This window comes from Sinocyclocheilus rhinocerous, unplaced genomic scaffold, assembly GCF_001515625.1.
Source record: "Sinocyclocheilus rhinocerous isolate Xijiao unplaced genomic scaffold, SAMN03320098_v1.1 scaffold1312, whole genome shotgun sequence".
Taxonomy (NCBI): Eukaryota; Metazoa; Chordata; class Actinopteri; order Cypriniformes; family Cyprinidae; genus Sinocyclocheilus; species Sinocyclocheilus rhinocerous.
In genome coordinates, this window is record NW_015639805.1 from 475,044 (window position 1) to 502,056 (window position 27,013).

Below are 27,013 nucleotides of genomic sequence, written 5' to 3' on the forward strand. Positions count from 1 at the left end.
TATATATATATATCGATATTCCGTTTTTGAGAATCGATACAGTATCGCCAAACAAAATATCGCGATACTCACTTGTATCGATATTTTCTTACACCCCTAGATATCATGTTCTTCCGTTTAGTTTAGCCAAACAATTTATCAGTCTAAATATTTGTGAAGTTTCCCAGCTTGCTGATAAAAAGAGCTGTTTGTTTTGATGATGCTCTCTCCGTCAGTACCCGTATCATCTCCACCGGCAGTGTTTACTGTCCATTATGTCCGAGCAAATACAGCCGCCGCTGATCTTGTGTGCTCTCCACACAACCTGTCTCCTCTGAGTCTGGATCATAAAAGTGCATTCAAAGCTTTGAAATGCCCCAGACACTTGCTGCATAACTCAGCTGTGTGGAAGCATTTCGGCCCCCCTCTGCCTCGACCCTGCTCCCCGCATTCAGGCGTCTCTCTTGACTTCTCCAGCCCTTTGTTTCCTCAGGGGATGGATGCAGCGGGCGGGGAGGGTGCGAGCGGTTCGATCAATAGCCGCTCCATCTGTCGGGCCTGTGGCTGGGGCTCAGGGCGGAGGCTGGAATTCGGCACCGTCTGTGGGGTGTATGCAGGGGGCTTGTCACCGGATTCTGCTTGAATGGGGGCTCAAGGGCGGTGTCCCCCCACCAGCCTCCGCTTTTGTGCCGTCTCCTTCCTTGGCACAGTGATAGCTGGCTGGCGTGTGTGGATATATGTGTGTGTGTGAGAGATGAGAGGCGTCTATTGTGTCATTTCACAGGCTCCCGGGAGATAGGGTCACCTTGTCCCCCGCACAAACGGTGCCCTCTCTGGATATTTGGGCTGTGTTTTATATACGAGGGCCAGACACCCAGGCTCTGAGCACATCTATCTCTCATCTCAGCCCTTTTCAGATTCCCCCTATTGAGAGAGAAAGTCTGGAACAGGGCTTTCAAAGGGGACATCTGAGATAATTGCACAGTTGACATCATTCTTCCTGCGAGACACTGGAGAAGCTCTGGATCTGTCTGTGCAGCTGAAATCTCCATAAACTGTCCTTTTAGGACACTGAAGTCTGTATTTGTGTTTGGATTGTGAAAAACTGTGCTGGCCATTCAAGGCACAGTGGGTCTGTTAACAAATCAGAATTGGTTTCCCTGTTTAGTTCCCTGTTTAAATGTCTTTTATTTTGTACGATTTAACTGCACATTATGCTATGTTTGCTTTTAGAATCTTAACTCTCTTCTTTCTTGAAGCTATTTTTAGGTTATATAAGACCATAAATAATAATAATAATAATATTATAGCAAGTCAAAACATGTTGGATAATAGTACCATGATTTTATTCCTGCTTTCTATTTAATTTAATTCAGTACTGCATCACATTACATATATTTGTTTAGGGTCAAGATTTTTTTAAATACTTTTATTCAAAAAGGGTGCATTAAATAAAAACTGACCGTAAAGTCATTTAATAATGTGTTTTTTTTTTTTAATGAATGCTGTTTTAAACTTTGTATTCATCAGGGAATCCAGAAAAAAAAATTATCACAGTTTACACAAAATTATTAAGCAGCACAACTGTTTTTAACATTGATGAGAAATGTTTCCAAAGCTGCATATTATAAGGATTTCTGAAGGATCGTGTGACACTGAAGGCTGGAGTAATGATGCTGAAAATCCAGCTTTGCCATCACTGGAATAAATTATTAATAAATAAAATAAAGTAATGCGTTTTAACATATGATAAAATGTTATTTGAAATTGTAATGATATTTCACAATATTAAAATTTTTACTGTATTTTTGATCAAATAAATGCAGCCTTGGTGAATATGAGAGAATTCTTTCAAAAACATTTGAATTAAAATCTTACAGACCCCAAAGTTTGTATGCAAGTTGGTACTGGTATTCCCGAAGAGGTTTTTGTTAAGACCTGCATATGTCTGTGTGATTACGTGTGCCAAAACTTTGGCTGTTGTGACAGCCGCTTTGCCTTGATCAGTGTACTATGACTAGGACTGTGGTCCTTGGGGAGACTTCTCTCTGCTGTTATTTAGTGGCATTGGCTTCACATGAAGGATGTACAGCAGCCCCAACCTCTCTGGCTCCAGCTCTCTCATGGCCACTGATGCAGTTTTTTCAGTGCTAAAAGACCCATGAAAACAGAGGGCTCAGATCTGAGCCTGGTTTTTTTCCACCCTAAAGTTACTATCAGATTGACAGAAAATACAAAATACTATGCCAAGCGTGTGTCAGCATGCTTATCTTTTGCTCTCCTATCTGCTTGGTCCTTTCTTTGATCCCGAATAGCTCACAGTTTAGGCTGACCGTTCTCCAAGGCTGTTAGCTGCTGCAGCAGCATCTTGTCACGTAAATCTCAATTAACTTCGGTTCAGCTGTCAGAGACCACACCGCTCCTAAATGAGCCCTTTATTGCCTCATATCTAATTGTGTGGCTCATTAAAGCCGCTAATCAAAGAGACTCACATATCCAGCAGCAAGGTTATGCGGTGCTAAACTCAGAGATGCTGAAAGCTTTCAAACGAATAGCATGACAGCAACTCTGTAGCGCTCCAGACTTTTTTGTCCTTGAAGTATCTTGAAGAGAAATGTTCCAGAGGGACTTTAACCCTGCTTTGCCTTTATTCCCAACCAGGTTCACAGTCTATATGGGTGACTCTGACAAAAACATACCCAGATCACATTTCACCCTCCACTTTATTCTTTCCTAAAAAGCCTTTTATGGGTTGAGATTTCAGCCAAAGATTATTTTTGCAGTAAAAACATTTTAGCTGTGGTCAAAAGATATGTTTTTAATAATAATAATAATATAATGTTATTGTAATATAGCACTACTAATGCTACTAATAACAACAACAATCATTATTGTAATGCAATAATAGTAATAATTTATAATAATTTTGTGTGTGTGTGTGTGTATATGTAACCATTTAGTATTATTATTGTTACAATAATAATCATTATTATTGTTTATTATGATTTTTGTGAATTGTTGTTTTGTTATTTATTGTTATTATATACAAAATCTTTTGAAGTCTTTCAGCTAAGATGATTTTACTTCTACTATACAAAGTACATTTTATTTTCTCAATGAAAAATATGATTGTTTTTAATAATAATAATAATAATATGATTGCTATTATTAATATGACTGTTTTTGTTGTTGATTATTGTTGTTTTCATGCTAGCAACATGAAACATTAAATATATAATATGAAATATAGAAATGGAAAAATATAATAATAATAATAATTATTATTATTATTTAATAATAATAATAATATATTACAAGTTGGTAGTATGGTATATAATGTGTTGTTTTTTTTAAGACTTTTAGAGTAGATTTTTTGTTTGTATATATTTTTACATCCATTTCATAACAATTAAGGACATTTCTCCAACAAATTTTAATTAATTTAATATTTATTTTATTTAATTAAATGTGTCCGGATTAAGCCATTATTCCTATTTTTGATTCTCATTACGTTCTTACACAGTAATTTTTGCACTTTATTATAGTGAGACAAACTCTGTGATGGTGTTTTTAATTGTGTGTTGACTTTAAGGCAGTGCTTTACAGATGCACTAGGTTTAACCTGCAAAGTCCTCAGTATTAGGTAGCTGCAGTTCTGCTTTGCCAGCACAGGCCAGCCCTGCTTTCTTGCTGGTGCTCCCAGAAGAGCCCTGGGTATTTTTGAGCCTCTGTGAGATTGGTGTAGAGAGGGTTGTGCTGGTCACAGAGGGCTTCGTTTGCTCTTAATGGAAGCACTCCCTGGCTATCTCCTCAAGCCAGCCCAGAGCTAATTTGAGACAAGGCGGATGGGTGTTTGCTGTCTCTATGTGCTCTTCCCACCTCGCATGCTTTTATCACACTGTTTTAGTAGCTGAGGTTTGGCAGGGAGGGAGAGAGCGAGCGGAAAGGGACATCTGCCTTGTGTGTCTCCTGGGTTCTTCTCTTTTACTCTCAATTAAGAAGATTTAAATAGACAGTGTTTGTCTTTGTCCACATTAAAGAAGGAGCCTCAGCAGGTGTGTGTGTCTGTGTGTCCAAATAGACACGGCTCAAAGCCTCTCTCCATCAGGCGGGGTTGGTTTGGGAGTATGGCGGCTTTCAGTGCGGGGGAGAAAACTGCAGTGACAGCACAATGAATAAATTGAAAAAGGCTTGTGTAGTAAATTGTCTATCGCTGGTGACAAATTATCTGATAGGAGCGTGCGGAGGCTGCAGACGCCACCGTCCCAGCAGAGCTGTGAATAACTGGCCTATCTGCGCACTGCTTAGCACATCGGCCTTGCGCGCACGCTTAATAATTTATACGCTGTGAAATATTTCCCCCCTGCACAGATACGCCCGTTCGTTGGCAGGCGGTGGGGACGAGCTCTGGTAATGTCCCTTCTGTCTAATTTGGGGGACGGTGACATCCAGAGGTTTCTCTCTCTTTTGTTCCCTCTCGTTTTTGTTAGGAAATGCCCTTGATAAACACCTGCCCACGTAAGTTTCACTCAGGCCTGTATTTAGGAATTAGAATGACAGGAAAATAAATTTACTGAATTGTAATTTTGAAGAAATTCAACCGTCTGTCTGTCTGTCGATCAATCTATCGCTCTGTTGTTCTATTTTCTGCTCTGTCTCTTTTGCTCTATCGTTCTGTCACTCTATATCTGTATCTATCCCTCTGTCTGTCTGTCTGTCTGTCTGTCTGGATCTCTGTAACTGTCTGTCTATCTTCCTGTCTATCTATCTATCTATCTATCTATCTTAGGGTTGGGCGATGTCTACCAAATTGGCATCGGACGATGTCTACTGTGAAACATTGTGATGGACGATGACATCGGGGGGCGGGGTTAGCGGTGTGCTCGAAGCGTAAAACAAATAACGTGTTATACAGAGCCACTAAAAGGTTAGCCGCTTGCTAGCGGTAGCCTGTTGCATTACAGTACATGAAAGTTCACTTACCACATACACAGAGTAAGGAGAAAAGTCTGATAGGACGCCAAATTGGCATCGGACGATGTCTACTGTGAAACATTGTGATGGACGATGACATCGGGGGGCGGGGTTAGCGGTGTGCTCGAAGCGTAAAACAAATAACGTGTTATACAGAGCCACTAAAAGGTTAGCCGCTTGCTAGCGGTAGCCTGTTGCATTACAGTACATGAAAGTTCGCTGACCACATACACAGAGTAAGGAGAAATGTCTGATAGGACGATGGCGAATGATCCTGAGCACCAATGCTTTAGGGTTTCCGTAGTACACTTCATTTCCTTTTCGAACACGGAACTGGGATGCGGCGGATTGCGGGAGAGGGGGTGGTGGGGGGCGGGAGATCACGATGTCAGCTTAACATCGTGATGTCTGTCAGCCATCGGCGATAGACGATGGCATCGTCTATCGACCCAACCCTAATCTATCTTTTACTAATATTACTATCTATTGTCTGTTCTACCGGTCATTCAACTTATCACCTATAAACTTTGAGACTTTTTTTTCCAAAACTTTGAAACTTAAATGAATTGAAATTCTACTTGCATTCAAATAGCAGTTCTGCATCCTATTTGGTACCTCAATCAAATTTTCTTCAAACCGAACAATTAAATTAGAATTTAAAAGGCTCAATTCAATTCTGAATGTCGCCCCAACTAAGTCGTTTAAGTCGTTTATTTCTACATGGTTCATTTGCATGAGCTGAACTTTGAGTGGAACTTTTGTCAACTTTTTCGCATTGGCCACATACGCTGTCACTCAAGTCGCCGCAAAACACTAACTCTCACTAAAAACGAATAACTTTCGGTGGCTTTGTCACTGCAAATCGCTGTCAGTGTGAAATGAAAAGCCCCTTTTATGCTGTTGTGGACATGATGAAACATCATTCTCTCAGGCTTTTATAATTTCTTAGGCTAAATTTCTCACTTGTCATCTAAATCTAGTTCAGACTGAAGGCTGTCAGAAATCTAGTCCATCCTCTATGGAGGTGTCCTCTCGCTGTGAGGGGTCCCTTGAGCCCTGGAAACCAATTAAAATCTCTTCCTGTTGGGTCAGGTCGATTTAATGCGGCTGAACTATTTGTTTGTTTGTTAGTTTGTATCCACACTGTGTGCACAGACTTCTGAAGGTCTTCAAGTTGCTTCTGCGTGTCTTGGCCCGTTTTATTATTATTTTCTTAATAAACTGGGGGTTTTGAGGTCCCGTTCGGGCCCTGCAACCAATTATGCAAACTATAAAAAATTTAAGAGGGACAGTCTTTTATAATTTAATCCTAAAGTAATAGATTCTGTTAAATATGCATGAGCTTGGCTTTATAGATGAAACTGGAATTAATGTCTATCAGAGACCCGACCAGGAAGACACAGAGGAAGGGAAAGAAAAGGAGACAGGGATATCTTATCATTATTCTAATAGGGTATGATTGCCGTGGACAGAGAGGCAGACTGTCTACGGCTAGACGGGACGGCCAGTTTAATCGTTGCAAGTATTGAGCACATTTACTCAGGCTGGGCAAGCTGAGATGCTGAAAACCGATCCAGCCGTCCACTGGTTCGATTGTCTCTTTTTTTTTTTTTTTTTTTAGGATAACATTGCTGAGCGGGAATGCTGCTCTGTTCCGTGCAAGTGTAATGGCCAGAGAGGGGACAGAGGAGCTGTTGGTGTTCCTGGATCAAAGGTCAAATTCATTCTTCGAAAAACAACATATTTTATACTACAACACAGATAAAAAAAATATTAAATTTATCAGTGTTTGCTCATGTCAATGTTTTATTGCCTATAGGGTCAATCTGGTGGTCAAGGCTTGAGAGGACATCCTGGTGATGAAGGTGGTCCGGTAAGCATGTATTAATTATCTACTATGAATATATATAAAGATTTAAAAGGCATATTTTTTCATTCAGATTTGTCTGGGATTCATCATCTACCTTCTCAATAGTTTGTAATTGCCCACTTTCTCACTACGCATAAAGTTACATTGATTTTCCAGCATGCACTAATAAATGGACAGATCCTATACATACCTTTGCACATACATATACATACCTTTACCAGTGTTGCGGTAACGTGTTACGGAATGCATGTTACATAATCAGATGTGTTAGTTTATGAATTTAAACCACAACACTGGAGTTTCTGTTTTGAGCTCTGGTTTGTTTTTGGCAGGCTGTGTGACAGCTTAATGAGGAAGTTAAGGAGCGTGCATCGGAAGGTCAGGGACTGCCGATCAGAGAGGGAGTCGTATATCTCCACACAAAGTCTCCTCACCCGTATCCTGTACACTCAATCTGTCAATCTCTCGTCAGCTCTGCTTACCCCACCGTCGGGACACACGCTGTGCTTGCCATACAAACAGATCCTTTCTTGTGGTCTATTTATGGTAAATTCAAAGGAGCAATGGTTCTCAAGGTCTTCACAAACGTTCTAGACACGTGTGAATCGCCCTTTTGCCCTGTTATTTCCTATGTAAACGGTAAACCGAGGCGCTCTGTTGTGTGCTTCCACGGTACAGTGGATGTAGCTAATTGCGCGTTGAGATCTGGGCAGAAGAGAAGGTCAGTTGCCGGTCCTTAACTTCCAGCCTGACACCGCCATTAATCCCACAGCGAGTCAGGCTCCGCTCTGCACTGCTTGCAGGGCAAATGTTTCATCAAATGTCATTTCTCTGAATGCAGCTTATGAAATATTAGATTATTGGCCGGCTGAAGTTTTGCCTTGGAGGTGGAAGTGCTTTTTCTCATCGCTGATGTATTTGGTAGCTTGTGGCATTAAGACAAAATGAGTGGACGGTGAGTACGAAGATCTCTGTAATAGCTGAACTACAAGAAAAATACCTGTTTTAATATGAATGCAAAGATTTATCAAATTTTTCTAACATATAGGTCTTTTATCTATGTCAGGTGTGGGGTAATCTATGGCCCACCAGACTTTATGATCCAGTTGTAAGATTCCCCTTTTCTGAAAATATAAAGACAGCTATATATTTTCAAGACTAGTTTATACTGTGAAATATTTTTAATTTTATTTAATTGTATTTTTTATTGTACTTTTCAGAGCCCATTTTTTTATCATTATATTTTTCATTTATTCTGTTTAATCTTTTTATATTATTTTTAGTACAATTTATTTTTTTGGAATCCCTTTTTATTTTTTCAAAATTTTCACCCATTTTAAATTGTTTTATTTTCCTTAATGCTATACTGAAATATTACATTTTATTTTAATACATAGCTTATGAATGCATATTCAGATGCAGATTTTTCTGAACCCTTATTTTTATTGTGTATTTTTTTAAATCAGTTTTTAAAATATTTTTTTCTACACCGTTTCCGTGTACTCTCTAAGCATCCAATCTTGATTATTTTCTCTATATTGATTTTTAAAGCTCTCTTCTTCTGCTGTATGTTAATAATTATATACGTCTCATTTGTGTTTTAAGAGAAACTTCTAAGACAAAGGAATAGTTCACACAAAAATGAAAATCAATTACCCATCTACAGAATACAAAAGGAGACATTTTGAAGAATTTGTGGTCCCAAAAATGACATAAAAGTGCTCAAATCTCATTTGCATTTCTGCATATTTAGACCTGGTATGTCTCAATATACATGACTTTTGTTATCATTCACATCAAACTTGCAGCAACAGTCTTAATGCTCCAAGTCTAAAATAATATGCGCATGCGCAAATGAGATTTGTGAGTTCCGCTGGAGGGCATGATTTTCATTTTTGGATGAACTATTTCTTTTAACAAAACAACTGAGAACATGAAGTCTCCTGAGCTCTAAAAGAGCAACCTCTGAGCACTATTTTTTCCCCCTCTGGGTGTATGTGTGTTTGAAGTGTGAATCCGGCGAGCAGACAAGCTAAAATGTGACACCCGGGATTAAAGGAGGGCAGTAGGGCCTACAGGCATGATTTTGGGATATCTAACCCCTTTAATACACCGTGCCATATCTCGAAACCACGTTTAACCGCCAACCCAATCCCTTCCCTCGTTTTCAACAGAAATGCATATTAATAGATTAGCGAGATGAAGGGTTTGTGGATTCGCTCGGCAGTTAAAACGGAGGTCGAGCTTTAGTCTCCCGCTGGTCTATTTTATTAAATTTTTTAAGTCAATGGCCACATCCTCTTCGCAGTGTAATTTAATCGGAGACTCTGTGGCTGTGGGCAGCATCTGCGCTCGGAGCAAAGATAGAGCTGCTGCCTTTTTTATTTTTTTATTTTTTTTAAACTAATCCTCAGATTTCTCCGCTCACTGAGCTACAGATCACTCCGCTGGGTGAAGACAATTACCAGCCTGCTTTTTCATGCTAATGCAATCTCTAACTAGATCTCTTCCTAAAAATGTGGGGGAGAGAAAGCGAGAGATAGGAAGAAGGAAAGGTTTTTTTTAGATTAACATTTAATTATGAACAGTTCCCCGTCAGCGAAGCGGAGGGGTCAGGAGAGGAGGGCAGCACACAGAGGGAAAGGGCAGGCAGTAATTTAAGATGCTGAACTCTGCTTAGGGGACGTGTGTGTGTGTGTGTGTGCCATGCGGGGAGAGAGAGAAGGTCAGAGGGCACGTCTCATCATAAGCAGGGTTTTGCATGACTGCACCTATGCTGGAGTGCCTACGTGAGAGGTTTCAGGCCTGGTGTTTGTTTTGTGCTAGGATTTTATGACATCATCCTCAGGATAAACAGTGTTCTTGAATAAGCGGAGTTCCTCCGCCTCATCGGATCAGAAACTCAGTCTCGGATGAATCTCCCAAGCCTCACTTGACCTCATGATCGTCAAGCTGTCAGCGGGCGATTTTAGAATGCTTTTCAAGACTAGCAAAGGAGACTTCACGAAGCCCTCCAATGTTCTGGGAGAATATGACGTTGGTTTGAGAGTCACATGGCTGAGTGTGTCAGGTAGAGTCAGTGTGTGTGTGTTTGGAAGCGACCTGCTTTGTATGTCATTTTGCAAAGCAGCTGTGTCTCGGCAGCAATGAATGGGATACCTTTCCTTGAAGACTCCTGTACGCATATCTGAGACTTATCAAAAGATTGCCATTTCACACACATTTCCTTTCTTCGCGGCCACCTTCACGCGCACGTAAATTACACACATACCTCTCCTTCAGTACCTCATGTCTCTCGGAAGGGGAATGATAACGCGGGTCTTTATCAGGACGGCTGTGCGATATGGAAGGTGCCGGATATTTCCTGCCACTGGGGCAGGACAGGGCCGTTATTTGCTCTCTCTCTGATTATTGGACAGGAAAATGATAAGCTCAGAGGAAACGATGTCTGATAAAGAATATATATTTGAGTGTGCACATCCCTGCGCATGTTTATGCTTAGAAGGTTCAGTGGGAGTGAATGAAAAAGTGGTTGGGTCATTGGGTCATAACTACATTGTGTCTTGGCAAAAGAAATTATTTTTCTTATTAATTATCTCGATGGGATATATACAGTGGTGGCCAAAATTATTAAAACACCTGACAGATCTAAAAATATTGACCTTTTTTTTTTTTGCCTACAAAACATGATTTCATTTCAAGATGTTCATGAAACATGCCGATGGTTGCTCTGAGCACAACAATATACCAAAAAATTAATATTTGGTGTGTCCACCTTTTGCAGCAATTACAGCAGCACATCTCTCTGGCATAGTGTCAGTAATGTTATCCCATGCCTTCTGCAACTCAAGCCAAAGGCTTTCCTTTGAATGTACAATAGATCTGTCCAGTTTATTTTCCAACTCACCCCAAAATTGCTCGATGGGGTTGAGGTCCGGACTTTGAGGGGGCCAGTCCATCATTTTCAAAGTTACAGCAGATTCCTTCCGTCGCAGGTAGTTCCGGCAATAGTTCATTTTATGGGTATTATAAGGGCCAATTCAACAAAAACAACTAATTTCTAGTACAATTTGTATACTTTTTGTGCTTGCAAAATGTGTTTTTCCCAGCAATTGATTGTTCTTCACTCAGTGGTAATGGTAATTGGAATTGAGGTCAGCATGCCTGCAAGTGCATTCTGGGATACTGTCGAGTGTCCTCAGAGAACACTGATATGGTGTATATAGAGGTTCAAACTTTTTAGCTTCATTTATTTTCTATGGATTTGAATTATTGATGGTACGTTAGGTTTTTATTCATCATAACTGAATGTCAGCGTGTATGATTTACGTATTTGTCTTTTTCTCACTCCCTTGTCCAACAACGGCTCATCTTTCAGACTTCAGCCCCCTCAGGCTGTGATCAAACAGCACAAACAATGAACAAAATACGGCAAGAGAAGACACTTGAATATTCACACTAACAAATGAATGCCTTCAGGGGGTGGGGGTGCTGGGCATATAATAGGCCATTGTTTTCATTTTGTGTTCATCCTAAACGGGGTCCTTGTGTTATGTGAATGAGTTCAGATGTGTGATGAACAGTGTGATGGCCAGCAATGTGCTTTTTTTAGTTTAGCTGCTCTTTTCTGTGGATTGTTACAGTTTAACAAACAATCAATTGCTGTGACGTGTCTTTATTTAGATGTGTGACCTCTCTACGCTTGGGCTGTACAATCTGTCTTTTCCAATTGGTTATATGTAAATGCTTTGTAAGAAGAAAATAAGCCCTGCGCGCGCACACACACACACACACACACACACACATATACTATACATCTAAAGCTCACTTTATATATACATACACAAATATATACATTTCTGTAGCTTGCATATTAATTAATTAATTTTTGTTTTAGTTTTATTTAATTTAATTTGATTTTCTTTTTGGTTAATGTTTGTTTTATACTGTTAAACATTGGAGCGCATGCATTTGCTCAGTATTATTTTTCTGCAATTTTTACTTTTAGATTACCTTGGACTTCATCTAATGTAACTTTGTTGCCATGTTGCACTATTGGTTGGATAAGGATAGTGTGAAAATGTCAAAAAGCCATTTTGACGATTAGAAAATATCTCTGGGTGTATTCTGTGAATGCATCAGCACTAACTGCCCTTTCACTGCTTTAGACAGGAAGTTCTTCCACGCAATCTCACACGCACAACTTATTCATTCAGCATTTCGTCTCAGCGGTCAATTAGCTGGTGCTTCAGCCATCTACGTGTCAGGGGTAATGCGGGCTACTGTAGCGTGATTCCAGATAACAGGCGTGCGGTTTGGCGTGCTGTGACAGAGATAGACATCATATAATCATCCGACTCCTGCTCACAGGCCATGCTTTGGCTTGGAGAATCTACCGCTGCAATATGTTTATGTTCATTCTTCGTGCTGCAAAATAAACCATCTTCCATCTGCTTATGCTTGCAACAATGGCTGACCCGTGTCTGACCCAGGAATGGAGGCGGCCCTTTAGCAGATGTGGATATTGTGTGCGAATATTGTTAGCTATTGAATGAAACTGTATGTATAGTGGAAACGCGTGCGTATATTGTTTGTTTGTTGTCAGCAGGACTGTTTGCGCTCCATGGGCTTTACGTCCTCTCCTGCATTCATGTGTCGTTAGGAAGCGCCGGGTCTCCAAGTGTGTGTGTGTGTGTGTGTGTGTGTGTCTTGTTAACAATCGTTGGATTTATGTCCCAGAGTGTGTGCCTGTCCTCTCTGAAGGATTGTTTGCTTGTCTGTGTGTGTTTTGCATCCTCGTTTGTCCTTGTCCTGTTGCATTATCCGTGTATGTGTTATTCTGATTTTGTTTCTACTCAGCATGTTCGTGTGTGCGTGTGTGTGTGTGGTTTTTATATAATAGTGTTGAGTGTCAAGATTGTGTGTGTGCGCTGTGTAGTGAAGTTAAGGGGTCGGGGACTCTGTCTGTCCCTCTAATGGGCTCTTTCATTGCTTTCCATTCAGCAGTGCGGTGTGTGTGAGGGATTATGGGGGACTGTAGTGGCTGCTTGTTAAAACTGAAGAAAAGAGTCTGGGTGTGTCGATTGGATTAACTTGTTTGGGCTTATTAAGAGGGGAGACGCACAGGCCTTTTAAACGCACTGCATGGGGCTCTCTGTCTCACACACACACACACTCACACTGAGCTGGCAGGTCACCATTCAATTAGGAAGAGAAGCCCCCCTCCTCTCCGTCCCCTCGTCTTTCGCAGATAAATGCAAACCTTTTTTCCTTTCTCCCTCCTTTGCATCAGTGTACATACATTCCCTGTAGGCCGAGCCTGTATTGGTCATAATGGAGGATTTTATAGACAGGAAATCAACTTTTAGCCATCATGCTTTTTGTCTTAGGTTCTTTTAGCCTCACTAACACCTCTCTTCGTTCTCACCTTCCCCTTACTTTCCAGCCTATCGATCTATTCGGCTCTCCCACAGAAGTGCACTTCAGAGAATTCAGGGGGCTCAGGCCAGCGTGAGGTTAATTCGCTTGCCAGAGATCTCGGCATGCATCAGACAAACTAAGTGCGTGTCTACCTGAAACTGTATATTGTTACAGGTTCAAAAGCACTTTCATTGCGGAAGCTGATTTATGCACAGGGTACTTTGACTTAAGCTGCATGTCTCAGTCGGAGATTTCAGAGTGTCTTTGTCCTAAAAAGTTGTATTGTAGTTTGTCGGTTCACACTGAAAGCAAAAATGCCGCATGGCGCCACCCAATCGCAGTCAATCAGAACACTTGCAGTTGTGTAAAACAAGATGTTAGCCCTACAAGAAAAACTGGCAGCAAGTGCATTGTGAATCTAGCAATGCCCACTATATTGGTACCATATCAGGTATCATCCTTTTTTTTTTTTTTTGCGTATGTGTATTGTTTTTTATAGAATAGTTTTTCTCATTCATCTAATTTTTACATTACCTTTGGCTCCATCCAATGCACGCTTAAAGGTTAGGGTCTTAAAATTTATATCCATTTTACATACTATACATGCCTAAATTAACTTTAAGAAATTTAAAATAATTGACTCGTTTTTAAGGTTTTAATTTAAATTTTAGACACAATAGTGCTGAATTTTAATATAATATTTTAATAGGATATTTTAATTGCATATGCTCATTTATCCAATATTTGCATTTAGATTACCTTTACACTCACTTAATAGTTAAGCACAAAGATTAAACCTTATGTTTATAGATTTGTACAATAAAATGAATAACACTGTTAAAAGTAATGGTAACACTTTACTGAAAGCTTTTATGTATAACACATTATAAAAGTAGTTTTAATCCATTAATTATGCCTTGTAATGCACCTTATAATGCATTGTACAATCTCATGAATAATTGTAACCAGTTAATACATTATAACACTTACCAATTCATTAGAGATGCACCGATCGATCAGCCAGGGATCGGAATCGGCCGGTTTTCCTCATGATCGGCCCGGATCGGTGATCGGTCGGTCAGTCTCACTTCTTTCTGATTCCGAGCCGATCCGTTTTGTTACCAGCGGCACAGGCAATAACGTCAGCCGCGCATTCTCGCTCTCTTCTCTCCGACGACCCCTTCTCTCTCACACACGTCTCATTCGCTCCGGTTAAATAATATTGGATCCGTGGATAAACTCTTAAAGGGACCACAGTCCAATATTCCTGCTGCTGTCTGTCATGTTAATCAAAGAACAAAAGACAAAGAAATCACTTTCTGCACTTGACTGAATACGTTTTATTACTTTAAATGGTAAGCATTAATCTGTATTTAATTTTTACAATGAAGACTACAGAAATTAAAGTAATCAAATGTAAAATAACACTGGGTGTGTTATTTTGCATTTAATTACTTTAATTTCTGTAGTATTTCTTACCTGAATAAAAACTTACTTAACCTGAAAAACTTAGTTTCATAGCTCTCTTTATTCTATTGCATTTATTTGTGCTGCTGTTTGCAATTTTTTTGTGTTCTTATTTTATTACTGAGCAATCGGTGCATCTCTACAATTCATTGTTACGCTATGCATTTTAAATTCGGTTATAATTATTTATGACAAGATATAATGTATGCATCTCTACATGTGAAATAGTTTTAACAGTGTTTAAAACAACTTTCACTGTGTGAATTGTAATGTGGTTCATAGAGATGCATTTAGTTTTAAAATCATGTTGCACTGAACCCTTGTTAGGTCTGAATTCTCTGAACACACATTTTGCAACCTGAGCCTTTACCCTAACCAAGGGATTTAACTCCAGGATGTCTATGAAGTCGGTGTGGCTATAAGGCTTAAGATGAAAATCATATGCTAAATAACATCAAACTAAATCCATGCTGTCATGGTTTTAGCCATGCAAGCACAAGTTTCTTGTAGTGGTGCAAGAGTTCAGTCGCACTGTTTGCGTGAGGTTCATTCCCTATGAATGGCTTATAAAGCCTCTAGATTTATGATATAACAGCGATTAACCGAGAATTTGCAAATATGTAATGTGGCTCATATCTCAGGAAGCACACACAAGTGCAATTGCGGAAATCTTCCAGCATTTGCTGTTGGCAGAAGGCAGAGAACAATGAGGATTGCATGTATAGTGGTGGAGATTTTATTGGTTTTGCAGTTGATTTAATCAAATGCATTGATAAGCACATGCTAGCTGACGTGGCTGCACAATTTCAAAGCGCATGCCTGTTTGCTATAAATAAATATTGACAGGCAGACAGACAGACCTGAGTCGCTTGTCGATCTCGCTCTCATTCTCTGCTCAGTTCCTCATCATCTGCTTGCATTCACATTCAGATTTTTGGAAACAGAGTCTCAGGAAGGGCTAATCCATTTCCCCGCTGTGACCGAAAGCCATTGAGGAGAGCGAGAGAGAGATGTTTACCGATGAGCTGCGATCTTTAAATCACACAGATTTCACGTCAATAAAACGGAGTGATTCAGCACACTCTTGGATTGCATGTTTTCGGTTGTTGTTCGCAGTTTCAGGATTTGTTCCCCTCTGAAAGTCTGACTGACAAGATGGGTGGTAAAGGGTTGTCAGACGTTCTTGCTGAGCTTCAAGATGTTTCTGCTTCAGTTTAATCACGTCACCACCTGAAGAGCTGTAATTTGCACAGTTGCCCTCTGGCACGACTTGATTTAGCCAAGTAGTACATGTTCCTAGATCTTTTGTTGGTGCATAGCCCTAGTTGAACCCAGAACCCTAACCAATCGGGGGGATGATGGGGTAAGAATGTTGTACAAGCCCTTAACCCCAGCTGTAAGCCTAATCCTAAAACCTGATTGGTTGATACGAATGCTGTTCCAGAACAACAAGGATATTGATCCGGGAACATGTCTTACCTACTTAGGCAAACCATATTAAACATTTCACCAAGGTTATTATGCTTTGAAATGTTCATTTCTATTTTATTTTCATTTTATCGGTCTTTATTTTACTTAGTTTTTCACTCAATCACTGATGGTTTTAGTGTAGTTTTTTCTTTAATAGTTTTCTAGATTCAGTTTATTTAGTTTTTATTTTGGTTTTAGAATTTTAGGTCTGCCAAAGTTAATGCACTAAATGTTTCAATTAAAATTTTTGCTATCTAACCTCCGTAAAGTTTTCACATTTTGTAATATAGCATGTTTTAGAAAAACTAAACCTAAAATTGTCGCCTTTTTTATTTTTTAGCTATTTTTAGAGTACTGAAACCATTTTTTTATTTAGTTTCAATTTCGCCCATTGTTTTGTTTTGTTTTGTTTTTTTAGGTAAAAATAGTTTTCATTTAGGGTTTTGTGTGTTTGTGATTTTTATTATTTTTTTGGTTTGATTTAGTTTAGTTTCATTTCCTGGGCCACAGTAAGTCATGTAGGAGCAAACACAACATTAGCCGTAATATTCCATATATCATAAAATTAACCTTGATGTCTATATTAAGTTTAGGAAATCATTGTAATTGCTTAACGATTGACAATCAGATGTGCTGTAAAACAAAGTATGATACGTTTGCACATTTGTGCTGAAATCAAAGTCCTGATCTAGTTCCATCTGGGCTTGTACCCAAAAGGTTGCAATTTCGAACCCTCCTTTGCGCCCTTGAACAAGGCACTTCTCCTAAAGTTACTCCAGCAGGATTGTTCCTTTAACTTTACTTTTACTTTTACTTTTAGTCATTTAGCAGACGCTTTTATCCAAAGCGACTTACAAATAAGAAAATGTAATTAAAACTGAAAGCTAAAACTCTATAAATATTATATATATACACATTTAAGAAAATAAAAGAAATGAAATAAAAATGACAAATGCATACAACAACATTTCAAAACTAAAACATTTAAATGAAAACAAAAAAAATAAAGCTAAAAACAATTCAAAATATTAAAAGAACAAAAGGTATGAGTATAATAATGATTCTAACATAACACTAAGCCAAACACCAAAAAACAACTACATGTGTATGTACAGCCACACACACATATACATATACATGTACATATATATAAATACATTCAATATATATATATATTATTTCATTTCCATTTTGTATGCTGAAGTACTGAAATAACTCAAATTAAATAAAAGTAAAACTTAATAAAAAGCCTATATAGACATAATAAAAAAACTAATAAAATGACAACATGACTACAACTGTAACTAAAACTAAAATAGATAACTAATACAAATCAAACTACAGTAGTTTATCAGTAATCCTAAAAAAATAACACTGAGGCAAACACACATGCTAAAATAACAACAACTTACTGACACATAGTAAGAAATAGTTTATAAAAACCTGAAACAGAAGTGGAAAGAGGAGAGATAAAAAGCGATACTTATGTCCTTTGCCGGTGTCGTCGCACGGTAGAGTCGATGGTCTTTACACTCTTCGGTCTTACCACGACCGCAGCCGCGACCGCTTCCGCGGTAAACTAAGCCTTTTTTTATTCGTTTAACAAAACTCAAATTGAATTCAGCTGGACACACTTTCCTGTTTATCACAACAAATGGCCAAGCAAAGCGCACGACACTGACAAGGTACGCGATACAGTACGAGACCAAACGCCATTTCGGCACGTCTCCACAGTAAACAAAACAAGCGTTTCCACTTAACTTTTTAACTTCCCATTAGACTGTCTTTGCTAGTCTGAGAGTCGGCTGGTGGGTGGCAGCGCTGCCTAAAACATAGTCAGATGGTCCTATAACGCGTTCTCCAACAGAGCTGCTGTTTCCTGTGTCGACTGTCTGGCAGCACGCCCCGTTTTCTCCTCTTCCTCTGGAGCGAAAGAGCTGAAGATGGAGGGAGGCAGAGCAGGAACGCAGCCAGAGATTTATGGCCCGGGGGGAGATTGATTACGCCCGTCACTGGCCCTGATGTGCGCTTGGCATTTGCCCCCCACCCGACTCATCAGCATGTTACACATACACCCACACACAATATGGACATTTACACTCCAAGCAGAAACTCCTGGAAACCGCCTCGAGACCTTTTTGGGCAAAACACCATCCCAGTCGCCATCTGAACTGCAGACAGGCTCTCTTTTTCTCTTTTGACATCCGCATAATTTAAAAAAAAAAACACCTCGGAAGTGTTTCAGCAGGTCAGCGCAGGGTTTTGTTCTTACCGTGTGTGTTGTGAGCAGTGGTGGGTGCTTTATTCCTCTTGTGACTGAAGGAAGTGTTAGGCTGTTGATGGATGGGTGCTGTGGGATGGCCAGGAATGATGGGGCTGCTGGATTCCCATGTGATGCAGCAGGTGTGTGTTTGTAATTCAGCCCACAGAGCCGAGAGGCAGCTGGAGCAGCATTAAACCTCCACCTCACATACTTGTCTGTGTGTGTGTGTGTGTGTCCTCCTCCTGTGCTTCACAGGTGTGAGTTGAAGAACTGAATAAAAAAATATGTATACACATTGGAGCCTTGGCCTAGTGGTTGGCGCTTGTGCTCTGACACATGCGAGTTTGAATCTGGCATTTCCTGATCCTTTTCGTATTTAAGTTTAGTTTAGTTTTATTTTAGTTTACACTTTTATTTAATTATTTTTATTTATACTTTTGAAAATAATTCTTTTATTAATACTTTTAATATTTATTATTTTATTTATACTTTTTTAAATTATAATGTTATTGATAGTTTTCATATTTAAACTTTCATTTTTATTTTTATTTATGCTTTTAAGCAAGTGTAATTTTACTTTTACACTTATTTTTATTTGTAATTTAAAAATTAAATTTTTATAATTGTATTAATTTTATTTTTATGTTGTTAAAAATATAAATGTATAATTTTACTGATCATTTATTTATTTAGCAAACAAATACAGATAGATAAAGAAATATTTAGATACTTTTATTATTTAAACTTTTTATTTAGTTTTTTAAATATTTTTAAAAATAAACATTTGTAATTTTATTAATACTTTTATATTTATTTTATTTATTATTTTAAAAACATAAATATTTATAATTTTATTAATACTTTCAATATTTACATTTTTTATGATTTAAAAAAAAAAAATTCTAATTTTAAAAATATTTTATGTGCTATAACCTCTAGTTCCCAAATTACTTTTTATAATACTGTTTTTCCATCTAAATCAGTATAATTCCTGCACATCTTGCTTATTCTGACTACATCACTAACAATTAAATTTTTCTTCATTTTGCAGGTCGGCCTCGGCAAAAAAGTGTCTGTAGAATCATACCTGCGTCTGCGCAGTCATGCTGGCCTGTCTGCAGAGGAGGCAGAACCCTGCACCCCAGCACGCCACGGCCGTCTGCAGCAGCAGCAAGAGTCTTGAGCCAACACAACACATCAACCGCAAATGTGAGCAGAGTTTAGATTTCTTGTTTATTTCTGGTTTTAGATTAATTTGATCATAAATGACAAATACAAACGGTCGACAGCAAACTGGTTTGTCTTGCTGATTGCTGGCACAGCATATTAGATTTTCTTCCTTCTGATAGGACCGAACACTCAGACTGAATAACTAAATGTGACTGTGTAGTTAGGCACTGACGGCATTGAGGATGAGTTAAATGAACTTTGACAATAGACTCTTCTTTCACACTGTTCTATTAACAGAGCTTTTTATGTCAGCGTGAATGAAGCACATTCATGACCCCTGAAATGTTCACATCACATTAATTTCATGCCCCAAGAAGCTTCACTCCACTCACAGTGGCATTGTTTAGACATAAATAGTTAACATCTTGTTTTTCGCAGCCTTGATTGGAGCGCTGCTTGCTTTTGTCCTTGTGCTTGAGTCTGTCTGTTCTCCCCTCCTATAGTATTTTATACTCCACTCTACTGTAGTGTACTCTGCTGCAGGGGTTTTTGATGCCAAGGATCGAGAAATACAGTCGTCCCCTTGAATAATTGAAGAATTGGCTTTTATATTCTCATTGTACTAAAGCAAATTGTTCAAATATTAGCTGTAAAATATTCACTTTTTAAATGCCGATTTTTCATTTTTTAACTGTTGCTTTTGCTCTCAATAGAATAAAATATCAACAATTATTTTACCAATTTTTTTATCAGTCTTTAGAAAACTGAAATTAAATTCAAATCTATTAAATCTAAATTATTAGATTTATTACATCTAAATTTTGTTTTGAAATTAAATTAAATCTTGTCGAATTGGTTGAATGTAAATAAATAAATGAATACCAATATCTTAACTGCCCTTGTTCACTTTAACAGCTTTAATAACACATTTTACAAACAATAATAAATCAATAAAATATAAATTATCAAATGTTTTACAGACCTCCTAGTACCCTCTTATGTCTAGAAAAGCCCTAGTTTGGAGAACTCCTTTTCTACTGCACTTTAACCTGCTCTGCTCTAGTACATTATACTCAACTTAGCCTCTACCTGTCTATGTGCAATTCTGTGTGGAATGTCTATGGAAGGTCTTGTTGACCATATATGGATCATTTGTAGAGTGTTTGTCTTCATTGTTCAATAACCATTGAATCAGCAAGAATTAAAGACTTTACTGCTGAGGTTCCCTGCCACGGCTTCAAGGCTTCTAGCTCGAGGTTAGCTAAACATTTGCAGTGGTGTATGTCCTTACCGACTTACCTGTATGCAAATAAACACATGCTGAAACAAATCTGCTAATTTTCCATAAGTCGGTTTCACACATATGCACGAGTAACCCATGTAGAACAGATCCTCTGGTCGCCACACTGTGTATTTGTGTACATTTTCATGTGTATGTCCATGTTTGTTCAGGGTTTGTAGGAATTTTACAGACTGACAAATCTCATTCTGGCAGGCTCTGAGATTAAAGAAATGTTTTGGGGTTTTTTTCCGACCGAAGATCCCAGGGCTCTGCTTTAAGCTTCAGATTAGACTTAAACTGAGGGAGCTCTTCCTGTAATGAGAAGGAGAGAAGAAAGGAAAGAATAGAGAGGAAGAGGGAGATGTCCTTCTTTTAGAACATTCCATATGCTTTCGGTTCTGTTTTGTTGGTGTGGCAGTATTCCACATGCACAAGCTGATTATAGTGAGGACAGGCAGATGAGCTGAGGAACTTCTAACCATTATCCCTTAGGTTCAGCTCTGAGCTCAGAGCAGCTTAAAGGTAATAGGATGGCATCGTCCTCCTGCTGCTCTCTGATCAGCGTGGCATCGTTCTGCTTTCACCTTCTTGGCAAACAGGAAAAGGTCAAAGGGACAGCTTTTTTGGGAAAAGACATCCATGGGCACCTGCTGCCGTTGTCTGAGATGTTTCTGTTGTGAGGTTTTAAGAATGCGTGCGTGTATGTTTTGTAAAAGAGTGAACTTTGAGAACAGGAAGTGAAAGAACTTGACTGGCGCAATAGAAATGAATGAATAAGTGAGTAAGTGAGGGCGGATGGACGGATGGAGAAGCAAAAGGATGGATGAATGAATGTATGATTGAATAGGTGGATGGATGGATGAATGAATGAGTAGATAGATGGATGAATAAGCATATTGATGGATGAATGAATACATGAAGGAGCAGAATGGATGAATGAATGAAGGAATGAGTGGATGGATGGATGGATGGATGGATGGATGAAAGGAAGAATGGATGAAGAAGCGGATGGATGGATGGATAGATGGATGGATGGATAAGAAGCAGATGATAGATGAATAGATAAGTGGATGGATGGATGGATAAGCATATCGATGGATGGATGAATGAATGCGTGAAGGAGCAGAATGGATGACTGAATTAATTAATGAGTAGATGGATGGATGAAGAAATTGATGGATGGATGGATGATTGAAAGATTGAATAAGTGGATGGGTGGATGGATGGATAGATGAGTTATTGAGTGGATAGATGGATGAATAAGCATATTGATGGATGGATGGATGGATGAATGAATGCATGAAGGAGCAGAATAGATGACTGAATGAATTAATGAGTGGATGGATGGATGAAGAAATTGATGGATGGATGATTGAAAGATTGAATAAGTGGATGGATGGATGGATAAGAAGCAGATGATGGATGAATAGATAAAGTAGTGGATGGATGGATGGATGGATAAGAAGATGGATAATAAATGCAAAGAGTTTTTAACAAGAATTTTGGCTTGAAATGTGACATGGTGATCATTAACGAACTTTGTGGGAATGCCACTAGGGTGACCAAAGAATATAATTTCCGTTTTCTTTTCGTTTAGATTAAGAAAATGTGATGATATCCAGATTTTTATGTCTTCCATACACTCCATTAGAGGGCCCAGGGTGATGTTACCCGAGTGTTTAAGGGGCAAATAAATCTGGGTGTCATCGGCATAGCAATGAAAAGATACACCATGCTTTCGGAAAATAGAACCCAATGGGAGCATATATAAAGAAAAAAGGGTAGGAGCTAGTATAGATCCCTGCGGAACCCCCCATGGGAGATTGGCATGTTATGAGCTTGTGCTCTACTGCGGCGATCTCTCAATCAAAAGCAAATGGACGCCAGGAAGAGTGAGTGAGTGAGTGTGTGAGACAGAAAGAGAAAGAAAGATCCATTGTCCATTCAATGGATGAATGGGCAATCCAAGTGGAGGTATAAATGTTGTATAGATAAAGAAGTTTCAACGATCAATGATTTTGCATGGAAAAGAAAAAAAAGAAGAGAAAAGAGATGGAGACCGCCATGTTTGATTTAAATTGATTCCCTCCCTCCAATTTCAGCAGGATTTAGCCACTTCCTTTCTAGACTTCTTATTGAGAAGCAGTCAGTAGGGGTCTGAGGCTGAAATCAATAGCAAAAGAACAGTTTCTTTCTCTTTCTGTCTCACACACTCACTCACTCACTCTTCCTGGCGTCCGTTTGCTTTTGATTGAGAGATCGCCGCAGTAGAGCACAAGCTCATAACAATAAGTAATAGACCTTTGTGCGTGTCATTGATTAGAGTATCTGTGTCTGCGCTGTGGTTTCAGTATATATGGACTGCACCGTCTGGTCTGGAGCTGCAGACAGGTGTCAGGCTTTGGACGGAGAGAGAGGCCAGTGTGTCTGGAGATGATGAAGGTGGACAGGTTCCTGCTTTCTGTCCTCCTCAGATCCGGCATGAGTAGAGAGAGAGGATTTGGGAGGGTATTCAAATAACTATAAAGTAAAAGCCCCCTTCTGCATGCAGATGCCGAGCGCCTGCACAGTTCATTGATGCGACTCCCATTAAAAAATGCCTCATACCCTCAATAAAAAAGGGACTTAACTGGCTCCAGCATCAGCTGCGAGTGCTCCGATCGGCCCGCCAGACAATCAATTTCCCCAGAGTGCATGGAGCTTAGCAGGCGAGAGAGAGAGGCGGGAGATAGGAAAGGAGGTTGTTTTCATTATCACACCTCTTTCCCTGTCTGAGCAGAAAGAGAGCTCAAAAAAACGAGAGAGAAAGTCAGGCGAGTTGCAAAGTGGAGGTAGCGAGAAACCGAGAGAGATAGCGAGCGACGTGCTTTTTAAAAAGCCGTTGACCGCCTGCCCTTAAAAATATCGTATTAGATTAGCTTCAGTGAGGAGGCCTTTTGAGTTATCCCCCTTCTAGCCAAGAAATGAAAAAGAAACGCCAGGCATTAGTTAAATTATAAATCACAGCCGCTTGCTTTCAGCATGCCTAAATTCTCGGAGTATGTGGCGGCACTCTCGCGTGTCAGGGCTTGTCGTTCCTAATTAAATTTCCCTGTTCGGGTGACATTTGTAGCTGTCGTGCAGCCCCCGCCAGTGTCTGTCTGCCAGTAGCTTAGATGGCGACATGAAAGTCTGAGCGGAGGGCAGATCCCCCTTCATCACTGAGCACCCTGGGGACAGGAGCACCGGGGCCGGACACATCACAGCCACTCCGACGCTGACCTCCGCAATGCATTCTGGCTGCTTTTCTGCCTTTCTTGCTTTCGTAGCTCGTTCTTTCCTTCACACCTTCTTTTGCTCTTTCACTCTCTTTTTCACGTTCTTTTGAATATTCCCTGCTCCTTTATTAGTTCCAGCCCTTTCTTTCTTTTCCTCTTTCTTTCTTTTTCTCTTTTTCTTTCTTTCTCTTTGTTCACGTTCTTTTCTTGTTTTGTTTAACTTTTTTCACACTTTCAATTTATTTTGCATATATTTTCCCTGCTGTTTAATTGGTTTCTTTCTTTCTTTCTTTCTTTCGCTTGTTTACTTTCTTTTCTTCCGTTTTATTTAACTTTTTTCACACTCAATTTATTTTGTATATTTCCTGCTGTTTAATTACGTTGCTGTTTTGTTCTTTCTTACTTTTTGGTCTCTCACTTTCTTTTTCTTTCTTTTTTTCTGTTCACTTTTTCTCTCTTCCACTCATTTTTCTTTATTCTTTAATTCACTCTCTCATCCTTTAATTCTGTACTTCATTCTTTTGCTCAATTTCTTTTCTCACTCTTTTTCATAATTTCCCTCTTGTTCACTCTAGTTCTTTCTCTTTTGCTTTTCTTTGTTTTCTCTTTATCTTTAATTTTTTTGTTCACTCTTTTGCTTTCATTTGCTCAGTATTTAATTTTCTATCTCTTGCTTTTTCTTTACTCTTTCTAATCTTGCTCATTTTCACTCGTTTGCTCAGTTAATTTTTTCCTCTTTTTGCTTTGCCTTTTTCTTGCATTTTATTTTTTCCTTCTTTCCTTCCTTCCTTCCTTTCCTCCTTCATGTAGATTGCATGCTAATGTTACACATGATCCATTACACACACTCACCTGTGTAAGGTGTCTGTGAGTGAGTGCTTCAGGTCCAATCACAACACTCTTCACCCTCTACCCTGAGCCACAGCAGGCATTGGCAGCCAATCAGATGCACATATGGCACTGTGACATCATTTGCAGGGTCACAACATCCAATCCGGTAGAGAGAGATTATCACCTCTGAAGGCCTGATGGGAAAGATTTGAACCATATGAGAAGCAGAAGTCAGTATCATACTGACAAGACGTCAGAATTAGACTGAGCTTTAGTTCTCACATTAATGGCTAAGGGTTGTGGAAGGGTCATGAAATGTTGATGCCTGCCAGAATGTCTTTGTTTCAGCAGTGCTCCTCCAGTCCAGCAGGGGTCACCACACAGAAAACAAATCACATTTGCCACAAGATATTTAAACATGCTTACAAGGGCAACTAAAAGGTCACCTTTAGCCTTAGTTTCTACTCTGCCCTTTTTCACCTTTTTACATTGATTGACAGCTACCCTCAGGCCCTGTGTCTGCGGGGATTTGGATTTTTCCTCATTGTCATGATTCTGAGGCATGATAGTTTATTTTAGTTGGTGCCCTTTAGGGCTTACATTTCCCATGATGCGCAATTAGCATTCATATTAATATCAATAATTGACTAAAAAACCTTTGATTGTCACTGCCTAGTGTTATTTGTATCCAATCCCGCAGTATTCTTTGCAACCCAGGGTTGCAATTGGCCGATCGGCCTGCCAGCATCCTGCAGACACACCCAGAGGCTCATTTCCGGGCACTGCTGGGAACCCACCAGCTTTTCCACTCATTCTGTGCCCATCCTGGGGCTTTGGGTGCCACTGGCGTAGAGGGCAGAGCAGGGTGGGGAAGGGGGCCTGGTATGCTAGCGGCTGTTGCCGTGGCTTTGGCAGACGTAAGCGAGATGCCCTTTAAGCTGGCGCGTGGGCCTCCCAGGTGTATGTACGGGTTGGAAGGAGGTAGAGAGGGAGGGCAGGGGAGGAGGAGGAAGAGGTGGAGGGGATCCAGGGCTCCTAGAGCAGCTGAGGAAATGAGATCACACTCGGAGACTGACCTTCCATTGGGGCTGGGAGACAGGTTAGAAGATGCAGAACATGAGTGCACACACTGTGATATCTGCCTGTCTCCATCTCATATTTATTCATCCGTCTGTCCGATCACTCTCTTTCTGGATGACTGACCTTCTGTTTGTCTATTTTTCTGTCTATCTTTATCTCTATCAATCTTTCTTTCTACCTGTCCGTCTGTCTTTATCTGTCTTATTTATCTGTATATGTCTATATTAGGGCTGCCACTAACGATTATTATTTTTATTTTTCGATGAATCTATCAACTAATTTATCGATTAATCTAAACGATTAATTTCCCACAAATAATCAACCATTTTACTTAAGAATATTTTATTAAACTATATTTTATTAAACCAAATGAAATCCAAATTTCTATGAAATCCTTTTTTTTTAAAGCAAAAGTAAAGTGCAACATAGAGTGCAAGAAGCAAGTGTCCATCTCATAGTCCAAATCACTGAAATCAAAGTTCAGTATTATAGAGAAAAAGTGACAACATATCCACGTGTTCTAGTCTACTAATAATAAAATTTAAATCAAAAAAACACTTTTTAACACTTTTTATTTACCAGAAATGTTATTTACCAGAATTTATTTAGGAGAAAAATGTAAATGTGCAGTATTTCTGAAAAAAAAAAAAAATTTTTTTAAATAAAATCAATTAATTGGAGAATTTAATTGAACCATTAAAATGGAATCCAGAAATAATGGAAAACAGAATTTGGTAAAGATAAAACTGTAAAACTCAATTAATTAGACAGGCTTTTTGATTAATAAAAATAGATGTAAGCAATAAATCATATGGTTTTATTGAACGAAACTGTAAAAATACATAATGTATTATAAACAATAGAGCTAATGTACATCACGCATTATAACAAAGGCCTGCAGAAGGCGCCAACGATGACGATTGTTTTTACACATTGCTGTGCGATCTAAT

The 27,013-nt window shown here is 39.1% G+C and overlaps 1 protein-coding gene across 4 annotated transcripts in view; it reads left to right on the forward strand.

Annotated features, from left to right (window-relative positions):
• The window catches only part of LOC107752139 (protein FAM222A-like), a 74,306-nt gene that overhangs the window by 21,369 nt on the left and 25,924 nt on the right, over positions 1-27,013 (forward strand). For 2 of the 4 annotated variants that reach the window (XM_016568018.1, XM_016568019.1), the window contains exon 2: positions 19,495-19,652. In XM_016568018.1, coding sequence (XP_016423504.1) covers positions 19,547-19,652 — 106 coding nt within the window. In that variant the 5' untranslated portion in view covers positions 19,495-19,546. Of the gene's footprint in view, positions 1-4,481; positions 4,498-18,566; positions 18,584-19,494; positions 19,653-27,013 lie in introns of those variants that run through there. The other 2 variants (XM_016568020.1, XM_016568017.1) reach the window with 2 other exon arrangements.